The sequence below is a fragment of the Dermacentor andersoni genome, chromosome 6 (assembly GCF_023375885.2).
Source record: "Dermacentor andersoni chromosome 6, qqDerAnde1_hic_scaffold, whole genome shotgun sequence".
NCBI lineage: Eukaryota > Metazoa > Arthropoda > Arachnida > Ixodida > Ixodidae > Dermacentor > Dermacentor andersoni.
The window spans coordinates 171,046,336-171,068,519 of NC_092819.1; the positions used below are offsets into that span (position 1 = coordinate 171,046,336).

At 44.7% G+C, this 22,184-nt stretch overlaps 1 protein-coding gene across 3 annotated transcripts in view; it reads left to right on the forward strand.

The window, feature by feature from the left end:
* Bem46 (abhydrolase domain containing 13-like protein Bem46) overlaps positions 1-22,184 on the forward strand; it is a 75,087-nt gene that overhangs the window by 50,717 nt on the left and 2,186 nt on the right. For 2 of the 3 annotated variants that reach the window (XM_072288886.1, XM_055066817.2), the window contains exon 7: positions 16,120-16,245. In XM_072288886.1, the coding sequence (XP_072144987.1) occupies positions 16,120-16,206 (87 nt within the window). In that variant the 3' untranslated portion in view covers positions 16,207-16,245. The remainder of the gene's footprint in view (positions 1-16,119; positions 16,246-22,184) is intronic. The other variant, XM_050172047.3, reaches the window with a different exon arrangement.

Genomic DNA, 22,184 nt, shown 5'->3' on the forward strand with positions numbered 1-22,184 from the left:
TATGCACTGAGCTAACACATGAGTGGGAAGTTCCACAAAATTTATTCACACGTATTTACAAATTACAGTCAGTCATTAGGCGTATCGGTGCTCGTACTGCGATATGAGGCGGCGGGTGCACGCGTGCATAATAAAAGGAAACGTGTCCAGTGACAATTGCCCCTTCGAACTTTTGGTATGCTTCACCGCTAAGGAATACTGCATTGGGGCGAAGTTGAGCTTCGGGAACCGGCATTATGCAGTTCGCCATGCTTTCCGCGCTCTGAAGACATTGGCGAGGATTATTACACAGGCGGAATCAGCTCGATTGCTAACAGTAGCTTACTGTTTCAATGAAAGACATGGCACCGAACAGCAAACAGCTTGACGGCGAACATCGAAGTAGCTAGGCCTAGCGTTGCCGTGGTGTGGTTACGGCTGCCAGTGAATCTGCGTGCGAGAGCACCGGCTCGAGGCGGTGCGATAATCAAAATGGCAGTGGTAGTGGCTTCGATTTATGCCGTTTCGGACTTGCGGTCGTGGCAAAAAGTCCCCAAAAGTCGGACGGCGACACGTTTACCACAAGTGTACCAGTGTCGTCTTTTTAGTGTTTTTATAAAAAGTGATGCGTGATAATTTGGTTCATGAGGCTTAATTAAATAACAGACAACATTTGACATTTATGACACTTATTCAGTCTTTGCAAAAAGGAAAGAAAGAAAGTAGGCTTGTGCAAATATTCTAGTGCTTCGAATATTTGAACGAACATTACACTATTTGAATTCGCTTTGACGCAAATTTAATATTTCCGTTATTTAAAATATTCGAGGTGAATAACTATCCACACAGTGTGCAACTAGAGGTTTCAGTTTCATTAGGCAAGCCGCAGTTCCATTGACACCAGGTCTACATCACGACTGCATGTGGAGCCAAGACAACCTGAGCCACATTCAGAGCGTTGCTGGAGCCATCTTGCGTGCGCACGTTCGTCAAGGCTCCCATTTCATTGCTTGGCTACAGTGTTGGTGCAATACACTGATTGCACTCCGTGCTTGAACTTCAGTGTGCATCAGTTGCTTCAATCGGTCAGGTGACATGGCCAGTGTATCCATGGGTGCCAATCTGAAATGGAACTTTTTTGTAAAGGTCCTGCCACGCTTGTCAGAAAGCGCAGTGTCTCAAGTGCCATGCTATTCTGAAGGTGCCAACTCGAATTACGAGGCCTCTTGCGCCGCATTGAAGGAGGCGCCCGGATGTCTTTGTGGCCTATGAAAAGGAACATTGCGCTCGGAAAAACATGAAGTGCACTGCTGTCGCTATGCCTGACGTGCAACAGTCTTCAGTAGCTGACTGTCAGGATTGCCAGATGGGCCCAACAAAAAATAGCCAAATGATCTCAAAATGTAGCCAAAAAATACCCAGACCCAAATTTTTCATTTGCAAAAAGTAGCCAATATCATAGCCAAAACGTTTGATGAGGTTCTGCAGGTGTCTTTTAGATGGTGTCCAAATCCCACGGCGTATTTCCGGCTCCAAATTTACTTTCGGCACATGCAACCAGTACAACACTGGCCTCAAGATCTTCGTAAAGAATGCTAGTGAGAGCTGCCACTCAGACGTGCATTTGGACACCACTTATTGTTACAGTGAGCTGAAAGGTTTCTTTTCTGATTTACTCATGTCGTTATCGGTATTTACTGAGCCACGTTCTGAGCTAACTTTAGTTCATGCCTTGATTTACCCAAGGCATCTTTCTATGAGGGTCGGGTAAAATATTGCCAGCCCAAACCTCGGGGATCAGCTTCGGCTGGTCACGATCGAGTGCCCAAGAGACGGCCTGAGCTCAAGGCATTTTGGAATAGGGAGGTCTTTCCAAAGCTTGATTCTTCAAACTTGTTATTTTTCTCCCGCTGTCTCTTTCTCTCTGTTTTGTATTTTTTACTCGAAAGCAGCTCGACACTGAGTTGCCAAATGCTACCATTTGGAGGCACACTGGACTTGCGAGAAAATTTGAAACCTTGCATTTTCCTTGTGCAATGAAGCGGCAGTTGTGACTTCAATTCGCCTTTGAGTAGGAACAAACAGAACAATCTGCTGGCCCATAACTGAAGAGGTGAATTTGATTTGATTTATTGATTTCTATTTACACATACACACACGTACAGAGGAGTGGTAAATGGAGACGGATGAGGGAAAAAAGTCGCACAGACGTGGCTTGAGGTAACTTCACCCCCTTAGGTACAATATGGCTGCATAGGGTAATACATCAAGCGCTATATAAATTATATTTATATAGTGGCCATAAAACATTGCAGTTATGCAGTATATGAAAAACAATGAAATATGTCCACAAGTAATAACAATACAAAACACACTGCGGATTGAAATAATTAAATGATATACGCTTGGTAACAGAAAAAAAGAAAGAACATAACATACTTTATTAATCATTCACAAACACGCTCTAAAGAGGTGAAAGCAATAGAGTTTTAAATTCTGGCAATTTAAATTCTGAATTAAAGTTTATAGTTTCAATTGTGACGTGGATTACGGCGCTGACACTAATCCAGGTGGTATCAGTATTGAAAAGAGTTGAACTGCACAATATTTAAACAGCGATTCGATGGCAACATTCGTGCAATGTGAAAATGTGTACCTAAGTTTCTGTGAATGCAGGCACGAATGCATCACGAATGCGTATATGTAATGCGAAATGTATAATTCTACTAGGAAACACACAAAATGGATTTTATGGGTTGCACATGGCTGTCATGAAGTGCAATATGAACCCCTTTGTCTAACAAATTCAAGCACTATACATAAGACTAGGAAGTCAGTAGAACACTATACATACCTTTACAAACTGACAAAAACTCTTTGCCCAACCACCTCTGCGATGTGCTCAAAATTAATCAAATATAGACATGTTAACAATACCGCAAGCACCTATTATGTACATATATCGAATGCAGTTCATTTTTCTCATGACAGCTGAAAATGTGCAGGAGCAAATACAATGTAATGATTAGTAAGACGAACAAAGAGGAATTACAATGATCATAAAGTGTGTGCATATAAAAAGTAAGCTAAATCGCAATTATTCGTGCGCACATAATTTAAAGGGAAAAAAAATTGGCGCAGGAGTGTGGTGTGAAAACTGACGAGTTATCACCCTGACGTTGCCAAGGCAATCACACACCGACCTTTGGTGAGCAATTGCCTTGCCATCTTCACTGGGGATGAACACCGTTTTTTGTATATTTACAGAGCTTATCATTGTAATACAGTCGAACCCACTAATAACAATATTCAAGTGCCACGAAAATTCCATTGTTATAACTGATAATTGTCGTAACTGGGTTGCATAAAAAAAAAGATCAAAATGGGGGATGGCGTAGTTGTTCTGAGAAAACTATAATGGCGGGGAGGCCAGTTCTCCTCCCCACCACCTTCCTCCATCTGGCTTCTGATTATGTGGACTCGTTTAACTGTCTAACTCTGCTTCCAGCGTGCTCCGATCGCGTGCTGTTAACAGGCCACAGCTGTCAGGTTCAAGAATGGCACTGCTATAACTGCAAAGAAAGGTCACGGGCGGCAAGTGACATACAAGCTCTGCCGAGGCATCGCTTTGGTGGCCCCAAAAGGTGCCTTTTTATTTATTTATTTATTGATAGTACTCCAATCCCAATACCGGAATTATCGCAGAAGAAAGAACTAAGCAGTTTCACAAAACAGGCATAACATACACAAGAAGAAATAAGGGTTCAGGTTGAAGCTCTGCAGCCAGCATTAAGAATACAACATTTGAACAAGATGTCAAACAGTAGAAATAATATATACAATAGAATAATAAAATAAGAAAATGCAGTAACACATGCCAGGTAAAATGCTGTGCGAAAAATGTCAGTTATGGTTGCAACACTTCATTGGCAGTAAGATTATTCCCATCGGTTATAAGTAGTACTTGATCACAACCTCCTATATGAATACAACAATCAAACCCCGGCGCTCAGTCCCCAGCAGCTGCGAAGCAACTGACCACGGCGGCGGTCAGACCTGCGACACAGCCGAGGGTGCTAAGAATCCCTGGCTCCAGACAGGCCGCCATTGGAATATGAACCTGGCAACGTTTAACGCTAGCACGTTATCTAGTGAGGCGAGTCTAGCAGTGCTATTGGAGGAATTAGAGGGCAGTAAATGGGATATAATAGGGCTCAGTGAAGTTAGGAGGCCAAAAGAAGCATATACAGTGCTAAAAGGCGGGCACGTCCTGTGCTACCGGGGCTTAGCGGAGAGACGAGAACTAGGAGTCGGATTCCTGATTAATAAGAACATAGCTGGTAGCATACAGGAATTCTATAGCATTAACGAGAGGGTGGCAGGTCTTGTTGTGAAACTTAATAAGAGGTACCAGATGAAGGTCGTACAGGTCTACAACCCTACATCTAGCCATGATGACCAGGAAGTCGAAAGCTTCTATGAAGACGTGGAATCGGCAATGGCTAAAGTCAAAACAAAAAACACTATACTGATGGGCGACTTCAATGCCACGGTAGGCTAGAAGCAGACTGGAGACAAGGCAGTGGGGGAATATGGCATAGGCACTAGGAATAGCAGGGGAGAGTTATTGGTAGAGTTTGCAGAACAGAATAATATGCGGATAATGAATACCTTTCCCCGTAAGCGGGATAGCCGAAAGTGGACATGGAGGAGCCCGAATGGCGAGACTAGAAATGAAATAGACTTCATACTCTGCGCTAACCCTGGCATCATACAAGATGTGGACGTGCTCGGCAAGGTGCGCTACAGTGACGATAGGATGGTAAGAACTCGAATTAGCCTAGACTTGAGGAGGGAACGGAAGAAACTGGTACACAAGAACCCAATCAAGAGTTAGCGGTAAGAGGGAAGCTAGAGGAATTCCGGATCAAGCTACAGAGCAGATATTCGGCTTTAACACAGGAAGAGGACCTTAGTGCTGAAGCAATGAACGACAGTCTTTGGCCATCATTATGAGCATCAATAGAAGTCGGTGGTAACTCCATTACACAGGATGCCATTAAGCTATCGCAGGAGACGTAAGATCTGATCAAGAAACGCCAATGTATGAAAGCCTCTAACCCTACAGCTAGAATAGAACTGGCAGAACTTTCCAAGTTAATCAACAAGCATAAGATAGCTGATGTAAGGAAGTATCATATGGATAAAATTGAACATGCTCTCAGGAACCGAGGAAGCCTAAAAGCAGTGAAGACGAAACGAGGAATAGGCAAGAGTCAGATGTACGCGTTAAGAGACAAAGCCGGCAATATCATTGCTAATATGGATGAGATAGTTCAAGTGGCTGAGGAGTTCTATAGAGATTTATGCAGTACCAGTGGCACCCATGGCGATAATGGAAGAGAGAATAGTCTAGAGGAATTTGAAATTCCACAAGTAACGTCGGAAGAAGTAAAGAAAGCCTTGGGACCTATGCAAAGGGAGAAGGCAGCTGGGGAGGATCAGGTAACAGCAGGTGTGTTGAAGGGTGGTGGGCAGATTGTTCTAAAGAAACTGGCCACCCTGTATACTCAATGCCTCATGACCTCGAGCGTACCGGAATCTTGGAAGAACGCTAACATAATCCAAATCCATAAGAAAGAGGACGCTAAAGACTTGAAAAATTATAGACCGATCAGCTTACTGTCCGTTGCCTACAAAGTATTTACTAAGGTAATCGCAAATAGAATCAGGAACGCCTTAGACTTCTGTCAACCAAAGGACCAGGCAGGATTCCGTAAAGGCTACACAACAATAGACCATATTCACACTATCAGTCAGGTAATAGAGAAATGTGTGGAATATAACCAACCCTTATATATAGCTTTCATTGATTACGAGAAAGCGTTTGAGTCAGTCTAAACCTCAGCAGTCATGGAAGCATTACGGCATCAGGGTGTAGACGAGCCGTATGTAAATGTACTGAAAGATATCTATAGCGGCTTCACAGCCACTGTAGTCCTCCATAAAGAAGGCAACAAAATCCCAATAAAGAAAGGCGTCAGGCAGGTAGACACGATCTCTCCAATGCTATTCACAGCATGTTTACAGGAGGTATTGGGAAGAATTGGGGATAAGAGTTAATGGAGAATACCTTAGTATATTGCGATTCGCTGATGATATTGCCTTGCTTAGTAACTCAGGGGACCAATTGCAATGCATGCTCACTGACCTGGAGAGGCAAAGCAGAAGGGTGGGTCTAAAAATTAATCTGCCGAAAACTACAGTAATGTTTAACAGTCTTGGAAGGGAACAGCAGTTTACGATAGTTAGCGAGGCACCGGAACTAATAAGGGCATACATCTACTTAGGACAGGTAGTGACCGCGGATCTGGATCATGAGACTGAAACAATCAGAATAAAATGGCGTTTATAGCAGCTCGTTCGAGGGATCGCAAGTAGCTCTTGATCACGATTCCTAGCGGTCTCATCAGTAGCCCAAGCTTTGGTCTTGCGCCGCAGCAGTGGCAGTCTGCACAGCACCACATGCATATTACCCACTACAATTGCCCCCGCGGCAAGAGGAGCCATCCTGGTGACGTAAGGTGGTCACGATAAGGGGGTCGCGGTGCGGCTTCAGGCGGCTGACGTGAACCGTCTCGCGGCCACGGCGGCGTTTGTTCGAAGATGGCATCACCGGTTTGACCACATAATTCACAGGTGGTGTACACTCGACGATCCGGTACGGACCCCGATATTTCGGAGCAAGCTTTGGGCTAAGGCCTGGAGCTTGGAAGGGCAGCCGAAGCCAGACGTGAGCGTCCACGGCGAAGGACTGTGTGGGCTGATCGTTGTCGTGGCGAACTTTGTGGATTACTTGGGTATCTGACGGGTACAAGCAAGCCAGTTCGCGGCACTCTTCAGCATGGCGAGCAACTTCGGAAAGAGGGGTGAATTCAGAGGCATCCGCACGATATGGTAGTACCGTGTCGAGGGTAGTGGATGGTTCATGTCCATAAAGAAGGAAAAATGGTGAGAAGCCTGTGGTAGCCTGAACGGCGTTATTGTATGCGTACGTCACAAAAGGGAGGACATCGTTCCAATTGGAATGATCAGACACAACATACATGGTGAGCACGTCACCAAGAGTGTGGTTGAATCGTTCCGTTAGGCCGTTAGTCTGTGGGATATACAAGAGGTGCAGTGAATAGTGTGGCACGCGGCAAGTAGCTCATTAATAACTTCGGACAAGAAGAGACGGCCTCAGTCGCTGAGCAGTGCTTGCGGTGCGCTGTGCCGTAAGATGAAATGCCTTAAGATGGATGCGGCGACGTCGCAAGCAGCAGCCGTAGCAAGTGCAGCAGTTTCGGCATATCTTGTGAGGTGGTGTTCTGCGACAATTATCCAATGATTTCTATTCGCATTGCATGTAAGAGGCCCATAGAGGTCAATGCCAACCCAATAAAAAGGACGTGCAGGACACGGTAAAGGTTGTAGAGGGCCTGTCGTTTGAGGAGATGTCTTGTGTCACTGACAGGCTGCACATGACCGAATGTATTTGCGGACATAAGAATACATGCCGTGCCAGTAGTACCGCTGGAGGAGCTGCTTGTAGGTTTTCAGGACGCCAGCATGAGCTTGTTGTGGGTCGGCGTGGAAATACATGCCTACGTCGGAACACAAATGGTGAGGGATGACTAGTAACCATTTGCGACCGTCTGGCTGATAGTTTGGGCGGTACAAGATGGCGTCCCGTAGCACGAAGTGCGTGGCTTGGCGACGAAGGGCTCGAGGGCATGTAGCCATTGAAGAACTGCTAAGAATGTCAATCAGAGACACAATCCACGGATCTTTTCTCTGTTCAGACGGGATGTCAGCGCCTCTCCCGCCAGTGTTCTCTGCTCCGCCTTCGCCTCGCCAGCCGGCGCCTCCCTTTTTTAGCGCACAGCAGTAGGGTACAAGTCCTTGGCGCACCGCTGACAACCGCCCAATATGCTATGCCTGCGGTACCCCAGGACATGTACCCCAGGCACTTCGGCCGCTGGCGCTTGCTGGTCTTCGTGGGTACCCCACACCTCCACCAAATGAAATGGGGTTTATTGCAGCTAGTTCAAGGGATCGCAAGTAACTCTTGGTCACGAGTCCTAGCGCGTCACATCGGCAGCCCGAGCTCGGGTCTCGCGCCGCAGCAGTGGCAGTCCACACAGTGCCACATGCATATTACCCACTACAAGAAGAATAAGAATGAGCTGGGGTGCATTTGGCAGGCATTCTCAGATCATGAACAGCAGGTTGCCATTATCCCTCAAGAGAAAAGTGTATAACAGCTGTATCTTGCCAGTACTCACGTACGGGACAGAAACCTAGAGGCTTACGAAAAAGGTTCTACTTAAATTTAAGACGACGCAACGAGCTATGGAAAGAAGAATGATGGGTGTAACGTTAAGAAATAAAAGAGCAGATTGGGTGAGGGAACAAACACGAGTTAATGACATCTTAGTTGAAATGAAGAAAAAGAAATGGGCATGGGCAGGACGTGTAATGGGAGGGAAGATAACCGATGGTCATTAAGGGTTACGGACTGGATTCCAAGGGAAGGGAAGCGTAGCAGGGAACGGCAGAAAGTTAAGTGGGCGGATGAGATTAAGAAGTTTGCAGGGACAACATGGTTACAATTAGTTCATGACCGGGGTAGTTGAAATATGGGAGAGGCCTTTGCCCTGCAGTGGGCGTAACCAGGCTGATGATGATAATTTGTGGAAGGAATGAGTACTTAAAGCAGTTATTGCGAATGCAGAAAGGTGTTAAAATTAGCTGACGTCGTCATCGAGCCGCATAGCCAGACGAAAAAATGAAGTAAATGGGTGAGTTCAGTTCTGTAGTGTCCTTTAATTAATTGGTACATGAATTTAAGTTGTCCAGAATGATTTCGCTCAGCTTCTTTGGCAGGCCAGCTTTGATCAAAAGATGTGTTCCCGATTTACGTCGGCAATTGTTATATATGTATCTAGCAGCCTGCCTTTAAACCCTCTCTACTTTGTTCAGTTTAGTCTTGGTGAATGGATCCCAAATGATAGCTGCATAATCTAAGGTAGGCAAAGCAATGCATTTGTAAGCTAGAAGGCGGACAGATGGAGTGGACAACCACAGTGCCCATCTTAACAAAAACAATTTACGAAAAGTGTTACACTCTATGAAATCAATATGTTTATTCTAACTATGATTGTTAGTGACCCAGAGGCTTAGATATCTATATGCTGTTACTTCTGGAAGTGCCACGCCATTAATACTGTAATCAAACTGCAAGTCTTTTTTTGTGTGAATGATTCTCGTTTATACAGTTTTTTCAAAGTTAATGGACATTTGCCATGATTCACACCATGCAGAAACTTTTTGTAACACTATTCAATAGTAGTTGATCTGAGACACTTCCTACTTCTGTATAAATGGCACAATCATCAGTGTAAAGTCTAACCTTCACAGGAATGTTAGAGACAATATCATTAATATATATTAAAAACAACAGAGGCCCAAGGACAGAGCCCTGAGGGATGCCAGAGTGAAGCGCAAGCCTGTCAGAATCATTAAAAACAATGAATTGTTCTCTGTTTAAAAGGTAGTCTGAAATCCACTTTACTAATTGTTTGTTATAAACTATTGTGTCTCATTTATAAATTAACTTTTCCTGAGTAACCCTGTCGAAAGCTTTTGAGAAATCCATAAATACTGCGTCAATCTGTGTTCCATTTTTAATTGAAGAGGCAAAATCATGTATAGTTTCTACTAGCTGTTTACAAGTTGGGGGGTGGAGTAGCCTCTCCTGAATCCATGCTGATATTTAGTAAAGAAATTGTTAGCTTTGAGGAAGTTTGATTGGTGACTGGATTATGTGTAACTTTCCGGAGCCCTCCACTACGGCGTGCCTCTTGATCAGAAAGTGGTTTTAGCACATAAAACCGCATAATTAATTGGATTATGTGTTCAAGTAGTTTACAAGCAGTCAATGTTAGTGAGATTGGGCGGTAGTTCCTGATCAATCGCTTGTCTCCACTTTTGTGAAGTCTTTTCACTCTGGCAGTCTTCCAGTCTCTCGGAATTTTGCCTTCACATACAGACCTTGTAAATAAAACAAAGAAATATTTATATGGTCTTTGTAACTATCTTTTCAAAAAGGCATTAGGTATGTTGTTGGGTCCAGGTGATTTCTTTACATCGAAGTTAAGCAGTGTATTTAAGATACCATGCTCACTAATGACAAGGTCCTCCAAAGGTGGGAGCGAGGCCTCAAATTTTGGAAAGGTATGATTGTCGTTAGTAAATACGGAGTTAAAATGTTCATTGAAGACATTAGAAACTGCTTGCGCATCATTGGCCAGAACACCTTTTTTTTCAAACCCTAGAGGTTGGGGAAACCAAACGCCAGTATTTCTCGGGAGAGTCTGATACACATTTGGGTAAAGATTCTTCAAAATAACGCTGCTTGTCAATGACCGTGTGCTTTTTAAGCTGAGAATAAGGAAAGTGATCTTTTGTTCCAATTCGAGAGAAAGAATATTTGCTTTTCTTTTCTTTTTCATGTGCTTCAGTTTTTTTTTTACTTGCAGTGTCACCCAAGAAATTCATGGGTTCTTTGTTTTCTTTTTAACAATAACCGGCACGTGAAATTCAATACATTCATGTACCATGGCCTTAAACTGGTCCCAACATTCTTCAACACTGGCACTGTTATACAAAATGTATAAAACTTAAAGGAAAGAACATCGATAATGGAGACATTGTCCGCACGGGAGAAGTTTCTAAAATGCATCTGGGTGCAATTTTTATCAACAGTCAGTCCGGAAAGAGTCAGGAGAATAGTTCGGCGATCGGAGATACCAGGTATCAGGACACACTTATTTATATCCAGAATTGTTCCAGAAACAAAAAAGAGGTCTAGTACTGTATAGATTTTTATCTCCCTTGTATTCAGCTGGGGTACTCTACAGTTTACATCAAGTCAAATGATAACGCTATAGCAAGCATGGCCTGACTTGATTCATCACAATGAGTTTTGAGTGCGAACGTTGGCCACTCAATATCCGGTAAATTAAAGTCACCTGTTAAAATAGTGCGATCATTTAACTTAATAAATATTGTCATATAATCTTTTAGTTACCCAAGACAGGAGATGGACGATCCAGGCAGCCTACAGAGCACTCCTACAATATACCAGACATTGTTAAGGTATGCCTCACAGAAGATGCCTTTAATATTAGGCACTTCAGGCCCACTCGGTATATTTTAAATATATATTAAAGGATCCCTGAAGCGATTTTGACGATTTTGTACAAACGTACTGAGTCGTTAGGGTAGGTCCCTCTGATCATTAATTGATGCATCTAAGTGCTCCGCGTGAAGCGTGTAACTTATAAGATTTTAAAAATGTACATCGCTGCCGATTGCAGCGCACTGCTCTGCGGAATTTTCAGCCGACCCTACCCATATGGCGTAAATCAGCCAATTGACATCAGTAGGGCGAGCTATCCGATTGGCTGCCCAGGGCGCGTCATCGATAATTTTTCCACCTTTATGGTGAACAAAAGATGTTCGTAATTTGTAGTTGGAATCTTAGTTAATTTGTTTCTATAAAAAAAAGTAACAGAAAGAGAATGCAGAAGAACAATTTCTCACTACACTTAAGCACTTCCGGCACACAGCAAGTGTCGTCTCCTTGTGTTACGACATGCTCCATTTTGACGAGAGCTCTGCGGTCAGAGTCAATGTCGGTCTTTTCGCGAGCACTACAATTCGATTTTGTTGCGTTGTGGGCTGCAAACTTAGCGACTGGCTGCGACAGTCGCTGCGACAAGCTGCGACACCGTGTCCGTCTGCAAGGCAGCAGACGAGTGGACTGGCTGCAGTGCATCGGACTTGCGCTATCTGATCGGCACCAGCATTTGCACATTTGCAGCCGTCGCTTCACACCGGAAGATTACTAACACAGTAGCGTTTCGCGAGTCCGGTATTAGGGTAAATGCAAGCGCAAGTGGACAGAGCCTGTCCATTTGACCATGACGTTTCACGGGATGAGCAGAAGTGCAAATGTGAATGGTGTGCACAGTGCAGCCACCTGGTGGCACAGAGCTCAACCACACACAGTAGCAGTAACGAAATGTATTCTTTGCTGATGGTGTGAAATTTTTGCAGAAGTGGGATCATTAACACATTGTTTTTGTAAATGTTTAAAATGTTTTACACTTGGTTAGAGCAATATTAGCTCTTTGTTTGGCTGGTTAAGCTCTGCGCCAATGGGTGGCTGGACCGTGGAAACCGACCAGGCAGCTCACGTATGTCTACACTAAAGTTCCTTCATCAGCTTGAGTTTATGCTTGCACCATTCCATTGAAACGCCCAGCTTACTTGTGGTTACAGGCAAGCAGACACATTCGGCGTTGCGACAGAATGCTCGCAACGTACGCTGCTTCAATAGCTCTCGCTTGGGGTTGACTGCCAAGCAGCTGGCAGAGAGTTTGGAGAGGCTTCGCACGCTCGCTCCTAGAGAACCGGAAGTCGACGACATGACGTGCCATCATGACGCAGAGCCAGTGAAGGCGAAGCTTTCCACCGCCCGTGTTGTTGCCAAAAGTAATTTCAATTAGTTCTTTTTCTAAAAATGAAATAAAACTGGACAACTAGCATTTTATTTCATCTTCTAATACAATACAATTATGTTTTTTGCAATGAGTGGTTGAGTACTAGTGACAGAATTTAACTGAGGGGTGCTTTCGTCATCGGCCAAGTGCTTCATTATCCCTGTGTAGTCTCTTTTTTAATTCATTAGTGAGTACAGGTTATAAATAAACAGTAATATACAGAAGGAGGTCCCAAAGTCAATGACTGTATCGGGACCACCTGTTTTTATAAATATGCTTTTTCTAAAGCAACGAGGAGCACCACATTAAAATGGTATATAATGTAACATAGAAGAAAGTAAGTAATGGAGAATACAAAGCTAGATATACTTGTGCAGTTGGGAGTTACAAAAAATCCAACGAAGGAAATTATACAATCGCAAGTAAAAAATGCAGTAAAACTAAATGAACTAAATGAATTGACAGTAACGAACGAAAGAGTTCACTTAAACATGCAACATTACAAGCAACAAAAAGAAAAACTTCAAAATATACATGACCATTAATAAAAAAAAAGCTTCCGGAACAGTAGAATAATTGAAATAATAGGGGTGAAAAAAAGTTAATGTTAAATCTTTTCTGTTAGAAGAAAATTCTTCAGACGTTTTTTAAATATGGATGTTGAACACGAAGTCTTGATGCAAAGTGGTATGGAATTGCAAAATGAAAAAGCTAAAAAAGTAACAGATTTTTTGCCATAGTTGTTGCGCTACTAAGGTAAAATGAGATTATGGTTTAAAGCAAATCCAGTGACATTAGCGTTTATCAGGCATGTTTAAGGAATTATACATGCAGAAGCTTGATTATTCAATAACTTGAAAATAAGTATACCCAAATTATACAATACGGTTTCTTTGACAGAGAGAATGTTATTACAGTGTAGCTATGGGAGAGCATTAGTATTATATGGACTAGAGGTGGCTATTCTAATTGCTTGGTTTTGTAAAGTTTGAAGTGAACTGAGGGGAGTGTGATATGTATTTCCCCAACATATTAATGAGTAGTTAATGTGAGAGTGTATAAAAGCATAATATAGCGAGACAAGTATAGTGCGGTTAAAGAATTGACAGGCTCTGATCAGTAACCGAATGCCGTAATCAACTTTCTTTGTAATCTAGACATCATGTCCTGCATTTACCTCAGCTTCTCGATTACTAAGGCCCTGTTCGCGATAATATTAACGCATTACAGATTCCCAAGCACTAATCTATCACTTTAGCTTGACTTAATATTTATTTATATTTATTTATACGAGTACCTGCAGCACCACAAGGGCATTATTGCAGGGGGGGGGACAAATGGAAGAAAAATGAACATGGGACAAAAACTTGAAAGCACAGCTAAGCTTGAAACAGCTAAGCACAGGTGCCATATTTGCCTTTAGTGTCCCTTTTACTTATCATTTCTACCCTTAAGTTTAAAACTACAGACAATTTCCCCTGTGCTTTCCCTGGCTTCATTATCTGTTTGCCTACCGTAAAAACCGGACTATAGGTCAGACCGGAATATAGGTCGACCCCCCAACTAACCTATCCTAAAAATGAAAAAAATATTTTTCAATGGCAAAAGTACTGAAAGACACCCTTACCTTGAAACAAATGCGACTCAGCCGGTTGCACAATGGTGACAGTATTTATTTAAATGCTGCTCGCATGTGCACCTGGCTAAGTTTTTAACAGCATCGCGCGACCATCGACCCGCGTGCTTGTCAGCACCTTATTAACGGCGCTGAGCGGCGAAACAAACGAGATACGCGCAAGTGTACATGTGCGCTTACTTTCGCTATTTCGCCGCTCCGTGCCGTGATGATAAGGTGTTGACAAACACGGGGGTCGATGGTCGTGCGATGCTGTTAAAAATTGGCCGGTTGTGCAGTACACAGAAGGACACAAAGTGCGCAAGCGCTACTCCGAATCAGAGTCGTCCGAACTAGAGTCCGATGACGAGTGCTTCTCGCTGCCCACGTCCCATAGAGCATCGTCCTCTGTGCCGTCCAGCGCGTTGCTTATGCAGCATTTTCTGAAAGACTTGCGCACCATCTCTTCGGGGAGAGATTTCCATGCCGACGACACCCAGCCACAAACAGTCGCAAGCGGTGGACGTCGCAGGCGGCCGGTGGGGGTAGTCGGGTTATCGCCCAGCATCCATTCATTCTAGAGTTCGCGCACTCTATGTTTAAACGGCTTATTTAGCACAACGTCTAGTGGCTGCAGCACAGATGTCAGTCCACCAGGGATGACCACGAGGTCCGTCTTGCCGTCGCACAGGGCCCGCTTTACGTTGGCTGTGAGGTGGCCTCGAAATGAGTCCAGAACGAGCATGTTCGCTCGCTCAAAGAGAGCACCAGGTCGCCGCTTCCAGACCGGACCCACTCCAGCATCAACGATTCGTTCATCAAACCGTTTTCATTAACCCGGACGATGACGTCTGGGAATTCCTCTTTCGGCAATGTTTTTCTTTTAAAAATGATGAAAGGGGGCAGCTTCTTCCCATCAGCTGTACATGCGAGCATCACAGTGAACCGCGAGTGCTCGTTGCCCGTTGTTAGAAGCTTGATTTGCTTGGCTCCTTTCTCGGAAACAGTCCGGCTTGAGGGCATATCGAACCACACTGGCGTTTCGTCGGCGTTTCCCATCTGTCCTATCATGTAGTCGCGTTGCTGCCGAAGCGCAATTACATATCGCTGAAACTCGATTAGCTTGTCCTCGAATTCTTCGGGCAGTTTCTGGCACACAGAAGTATGGCGCCATAGTGCAAAGCCCTTCCTCTTCATGAAACGCCGCACCCAGGATGGCGAGCCCTTGAATTGCGCCCTCGTCAGTCCAGAGGCGCGCGCGATCTCTACCGCTTTAAAACGGATGGATTCAGCAGTCACAGGCAGCGATCTTGCACGAAGCTCCCAGACTAAATCCGCAACCTTGTTTTCCAGTTCTGGATACGCTGCAGTCCGCCCACGGTTCTTTTGGTTGCTGCAAGCAACCAAAAGCTGTTTCTGCTTCTGCCAGTAGCGAATGCTTTTTTCCGACACTCCAAATTCGCGCTGTGCCGCCAGGTTGCCGTTAGCTTCCGCGTACTCGATCGCCTTTTTCTTGAAGGCGACGGTGAATTGCCGTCGGCTTCCGCTCATTTTTAAACAAAATGTGAAACAATGCAAACGCAAAATGACGGTGCTACAATGTCGCCACGCCACGCCGCGCTGCTGCTGATGGCGATGGCGGCTGTTTACTTCATCCGCCCGTTGTTGCAAGACTTCCGTAGTTTTTCCGCCAATGTCCGGTATATAAGTCGAGGGTCGACTTTTCGCGATGGTTTTTTGAAAAAAAGTTCGACCTATATTCCGGTTTTTACGTATGGTTGTGACTGACAAAAATAGGGCCCCTTGGTTTCCCCTTCATCTCATTAATTGAGTCAGTCTTAGCCAATTACTCATGTGCAATACAGTGCAGAAGAATGACTTGCCTTTTGCCTTTGCCTTTTGCCTTTGACGTAGCTGGTTGCCAACAGCCATCTGCAACAAGGTGCCTCAGAGTGGCCCGTGGGCCACACATGCATTCACGTGCCAGCCGACATCATCTGAAGTGGCACCGCTGGATCTCTGCACATTTGGTACGTTTGTGTAGGTATCGTCAATGAGCAGCTGCTGTGCTTGTACGCTGTACTACATGAGGTGGCCTTGAAGCTTGCATTTACAATTGCCGGCTGATAATTCGAACAGCCTTGCTGCTCTTTCACTGTCCCCACAGATTTAATATGTAAAGATAGCATAGACATTAGGCATCTTACGGTTCATAATTCAATAATTCAGGCTCTGCCTACACAACCAAGTGCTACTTATGGGCCACTGTGTCGAACAGAAAGAGCGATGTGTTTAAAGCAGGTTGCCTCCCCCCCGCTTAGCGGCCCTCTGTGGTCTCGTCGTGCAGACAACTAGGGACACTGAGTACGTGCTGCTTGGTACATGCCCGAACAGGCATGCTGGGACACTGGGTATTTCACTGTGGTGGTTAGCCAGGCTAGTTGGTATGATGACATAGTATTTTAAACAACGAAAAAACAGGACTAAGATTAAGGTAACGCAAGACACAGGTGCTGACTTCTAGCTAAAATTTACTGCACGAAGGCACAAGATTAGCTAGAGAAAAACGAAATAAATGCAACACACACACGTGTATATCACAAAATAATCACAAGAATGACTGGGGGATTCTGAGTACATGGGGTTGGAGGTTGTTATTCTTGCAGATATGCAATTTCCTTGTATTTTGGGATGCACCCACACGACCAGCAATGCAGAGCCAGGCTGCTGCCATACTTCGGTCCTACATTGTTTGCATGCTCCTCGAGGCTATTATTGAGGCAACACATGGTCTGCCCCTCGTAGGATTAGCTACAGCTAAGGGGATGTCATAGACAACCCTGGTAAGGCAGTTAGTTAAGGGCGCCTGATGCTTCTTTGAGCATCCTTGGTTTGGCGGAACGTCATCCTGATCGACCCTCCTACATAAGGCATTCAGCTTGCTGGTGGCGGAGAAAAGCTGCCCGAAAGTTTATACTGTGCGCGACGCCACTGGTGCAGACGTTGTTCCACATCTTCCACTGTGGCCTTGAGTTGCCGCTGTCCAATGCAGCTTAATTTATATCTGGTAGGCATGTGTCGTCGTGCTGCTGTTGTCATACACACATGTGCACTCGTTGCCCCCCACATACACAACTACTCAATTTACACAAACGTATACCTTGATTTCTATCTACCTAAGCTACTGATAGCATGTTGTATTGTTGTTGTACAATGCTAGGTGACTCCCAAACAGGCAGCGGGCAAGGCCCACTGCCTTTTTCAATAGCGGTTTGAGAATAATGAATGATAGATTTCAAATAGAACATTGAATCACATCAAGAAAGCCAAATATGGAATATCAGCTTTTTTTTTTAAATTTCAATGCTTACAAATTTTGAGCAAGAAAACACGGCGCTGCATACTGTGTTTACACGATTGTAAGTCGACCACTTTTTCTAAATTTGAAAATCTGAAGTGGGGAGGTCGACTTACAATCGAAACCAAAACATGGCACCGCCAATAAAGAGAGACCAACGGGAGCTACAACGTAGTTACAATTTTATGTTTGCTCTATGGCCCTACCCGTAGCTTTTCACTATCCCGTGTGTTTGTTCGCTTTTCGGAAGGGTTTTTCAACATTTTTGAGAGTTTTACAGTGCACACAACACTCGTGGGGGGGTGTCGATAGTTGATGGAAGCGCCGCCATTCCATTTGCAGCGGCACCCTCAGAATGGTGGTGCTTACAGGGAGTATCGGTAGTTCGGGGAAGAGCAGACACCGCTCGCGGGTTTCCCTTTTTCTGTTGCACTTGGCTTTCTCTATAGTTTAACGAAAGGCATTGCTTTGACGCGTTCCACTTGACTGCCGGCTACGTGCTACTTCTATGCTTCCTCAGTCGTCATGAGTGCTCCAGGCCCACTAATCATTTGGCACTCGTTCACAGCAGTGTTCAAGAGGGCTGCCATCCTTTACGCCGAAGAAACAAATCACTGCGCAGCGGGCTACAAGTTCGATGTTTCTGAACGGGTGGTGCGAGAGTGCCGACTGCAGCGAAGCGAAATTTTCACCTGTGACGGCAAGTGTGGGATTTCCCACATGCCGAAGTCTGGGCGCTTTCCGGAGCTGTAGGCTAAGCTTGCGTCATATGTCGCTGAAATGTGTGATCGGTGCCTGCCACTGAAATGCCACATGGTCATGAAACAAGCCCGGATCTTCGCCTTTCAAGGACCTGCTCCGCCGTGAGTACAATGAGTGGCTGGCGGCAGAAGACCGCGAAATTACGCCAACCGGACCTGTCAAAAGAGCCTCCCTGACGGCTGCCTGTGGTTGGGTGCATTCGGCGTGGGCTGCTGTTCCACAAGATGTTGTGGTGCGGTCGTTTGCCAAATGTGAAATTTCGCTGGACGACAACGCGCTGTGGGACCGCAGCAACGATGACGATGGCAGCACTAGTGAAGATGAGTGGTCCAGTAACCATGTCAGCTACTAACAAATTTTCATTTTCGAATGCGCCCTCGAGTATGCTCTCCTTTCTCTATTTTTTTCTTTTTTCCTGTCACGTGATTTAGGGGGGAGGGGGGTCGACTTACAGTCGTGTAAATACGGTATGTTTGGGAGTCTCCTAGCATTGTATAACAACAATACAACATGCTATCAGTAGCTGAGGTACATAGAAATCAAGGTATACGGTGCAGTCTACTTTTATTAAAAAGAACACCAAATTAGTACGCCAGCATCGATTACAGTTCAGGTCTAGTATGTAAAGGTCTGGAAAAATTTTTTTTTTTAATGTGTAAGCATTTCTGTGCCTACCGAATAAGGAAACCCATCCATGTCACATAAGACGATCGCTTTCAAGATGGGGCCCGCAGCAGTGAGCAAATTGACCTTCGTGCGGCCTCTCACTTCGACGTGAACTAAGCGGCGAGAACACAGCACAGACGAAGCTAACAGCATTCGATGCACTCTGTCCCCATCGCAGATCGCTTTCAAGATAGGGCCTGCACTTCCGCGCCATATGCAGCTGGTGCCTGAGTACAGTTGATAATGGTTTGCATTGAGAGCAGGCAGCGCCATCGACCATGCCTACGTTCGATGTCTAGCAAATGTGGCACTGTCCGATTACGTCACATACTACGGCGTGCGGTGCTCATCTTCCATGAAGCAGTGGCATCATCCCAACGCACCCTTAAATAACATTAGTGAACATTGCTACTACTCACATGTTCTTCATCGTCTCATGCTCATCTCAGTTAATATTTTGGTGTTGCAACCATGCTTCTTTGTTTCAGGATTCTTTCGCGGTGTTTCTCTCAATTATACCAAACAGCAGCATATGACGACAAAACAGTAGGTGATGCATAGCAAATGCTTACGCATCATTTAGCTAACTCCCACAGAAGATTCAGCGTGTAATTTTTTATCAATAGAACTTCGGCTGAATACAATCAACTGCGTTTTTTCTTTTTTTTGACATGAATGAATTCGTGACGTTCATTTGTACTGAATACCAGTGAGGTCCTCAGTTTAATTGTGGACCTGTGTTTGGCAGCAATCATTTATTTATTGCATAAAAATATTGCTTTCCTGTTTTTCTCTAAAATACAGAAGAGCTGGCCCAACTTTCCCGCAGTTGGGTGATTGTAAGGGTAATCTGCGCAACAAATGAAATGACCACGCGTCAAATGACTCGATCGCCGTTCCGTGCGTAGTAGTACCGATGGTTAAGAACAATCACCGACCCCGTAGTTTTATTGTCAGGGCCAGCACGAGATCGGCCACCTGTCAAAGATTCCGAAATCTAGAGGGTCACGCCAAGTCCGCATGACAGCCCCTCCTCCCCTCACACTCCTTGTTCATCCGCCGTCCGTGCAAATGCAAGCAACCAGGTCATGACATTTTCGCCCCGCCTTGTAAATCCACAGCTAGTCTCGAGACAGGTTGCGTGAAGCTACATCAAAACACCGATGTCCGTCTGGGAATGGTGTCGAGAACAGGGGGCCGCCGTACTGTGTGTTGCAAATGTAGCAGCCGCGAACAACTTCCGTCAATCGCTTCTGTTTGGGAGTTGGTTTGTTGCCGTACCAAGTGTTGTGCAGCTGCTGCAAATACAGCCGAGTCGATTCAGCACCAAACCATAACTTTAATCGTGGATGCCCAGTGAAACTGCCAATTAGGCCTAATGGCATAGGCAGTGTTCACCGCAAATTAAGAGCTGGCCGATGTGCTAACGGGCCACAAGCCATTGAGAAATTCTTGCTGCTAATATGTTTGTGCGGGTGGCGCATCAACTGTGTTAGCTCCTGAGATTACACGTGCAGGTTAGGTTGACGGCTGTTGAAGCAGCGTGAAGTTTGTCACCGCATATTCAACACGATCCGCATACCTATCAGCAGCTAATCGGCCCGATCTTCGCACATGCTATCACATTTTACGAAATATGCGTTGCCATTGTTGCTGTTCCTTGTGTCCGCATTGTGTTATCATTTCGATCAGTCCCGTCGACCCGAACGAATCTTGTACAGACAGAGGAGGTGCGATGCCTTTGTGCGAATTGCCGCATTCGGGTGCTCGCAGTGACAGTCGGCTATTGTGTCAGCCGGGGTGTTTCTTTTTCACCGAAAACGAAGTGATACGCGCGCTTGGGCAGCATTGAGCACGGGGGACTCCATAGCGCATGCGACATGTGGCACTGTGTGGGTCTCCGTATGGAATGTACAAAAAATCGGTTTGTAGATATTCGATTCACGAATCGAATTATTCGACTGATCACTATTCAGTTCGACTGGGTGAATTCGAGATTAGCAACAGCTTGTGCGTTGTGCACTGTACTGTTTCGTTTCACCCAGCGGTGAATACTGTATATTTGAGCAAGTAGTCGTGAGTGATGCCAATTGAATCTGCCGAAGAATAAAAATAGGTTTGAAAATGGTTGGCAAACATTTGTAAACATGAATGGTGGCCTACCAATGTCCTTGGCAAGCAAGGTATGTAATCGTTATGTTCAGTTTGGCTTATTCTTAGAGGTCTTACTGATGTCTTATCCTGCACTGGGCTTAGTGATCATAGTCACCCATCCTGGACATTTTGACAAGCCAAAAAAAATTACACAGAGGCTATTGCTAATTTCACATGTTTCATGCAAGAGAGCCACCACAGTGGGGCCAGTATAGTAAAACTGAAGGCTTGTGATTTTTCTGGCTGCTAGTAAAAACTGCTCATCCATTTGTGCCAGAGATATAGCTTGTGCTACATTTCTGCTTCATTTGTTGGGTAATTACATTGAAAGCTTTGCTTTTTGCATGTCTTGCGTCTTCAGGATCATCAAAAATATATGGCAGCAGGACATAATACTAGGAATCTGGAAGTTTTCAGAGTTTTGTTCTGCCCACGAATGTGGACTCCAAACTGCAACTTGTAAAGCAGTTCAGGTATAGAAGCACAATCTACTGTTTCACATCGCTGCTCTCGGAAATTAAATGTGCTCAATATAAAAAATTACGGTCTAAAAGAACAACACATGAAAATGGGCTGCATGGCCACAAACTGGCACTGCAACACCCAGAAGTCATGTTCTAAATATCATTGTCACATACTGTAGTTTATCGGATTTCACTCTGTGCATTGTGGAAGAGGTGGATCTGAAAGAACCTACAGTGCACGCTCAATGTCTTTCGGCTGATAATTCTCTGTTTTAGTGGTCCTCGGTCAAGTGCTGTGCAGATGCTACCTGAAAACACCTTGGTGACCTTGGTGTTACACCTTGTGTGCACAATGAATTAAGCATTGTGTGTATAATCATCAGTCTCTCAATGTCTGTGCAAGATCTTTTAAGCAATATTATTTCTAAAAGGAAATTTGATATTGACATGTAATCTTTTGGCATGTACGGTCATATGTAGTGTGAGCTGTAACACGGTGCTTGTGTTCATAACAGCACGGCAGCTCCAACATAAAAGTAATTGGAGAACTAAACACCATTACAATTACTGGTATT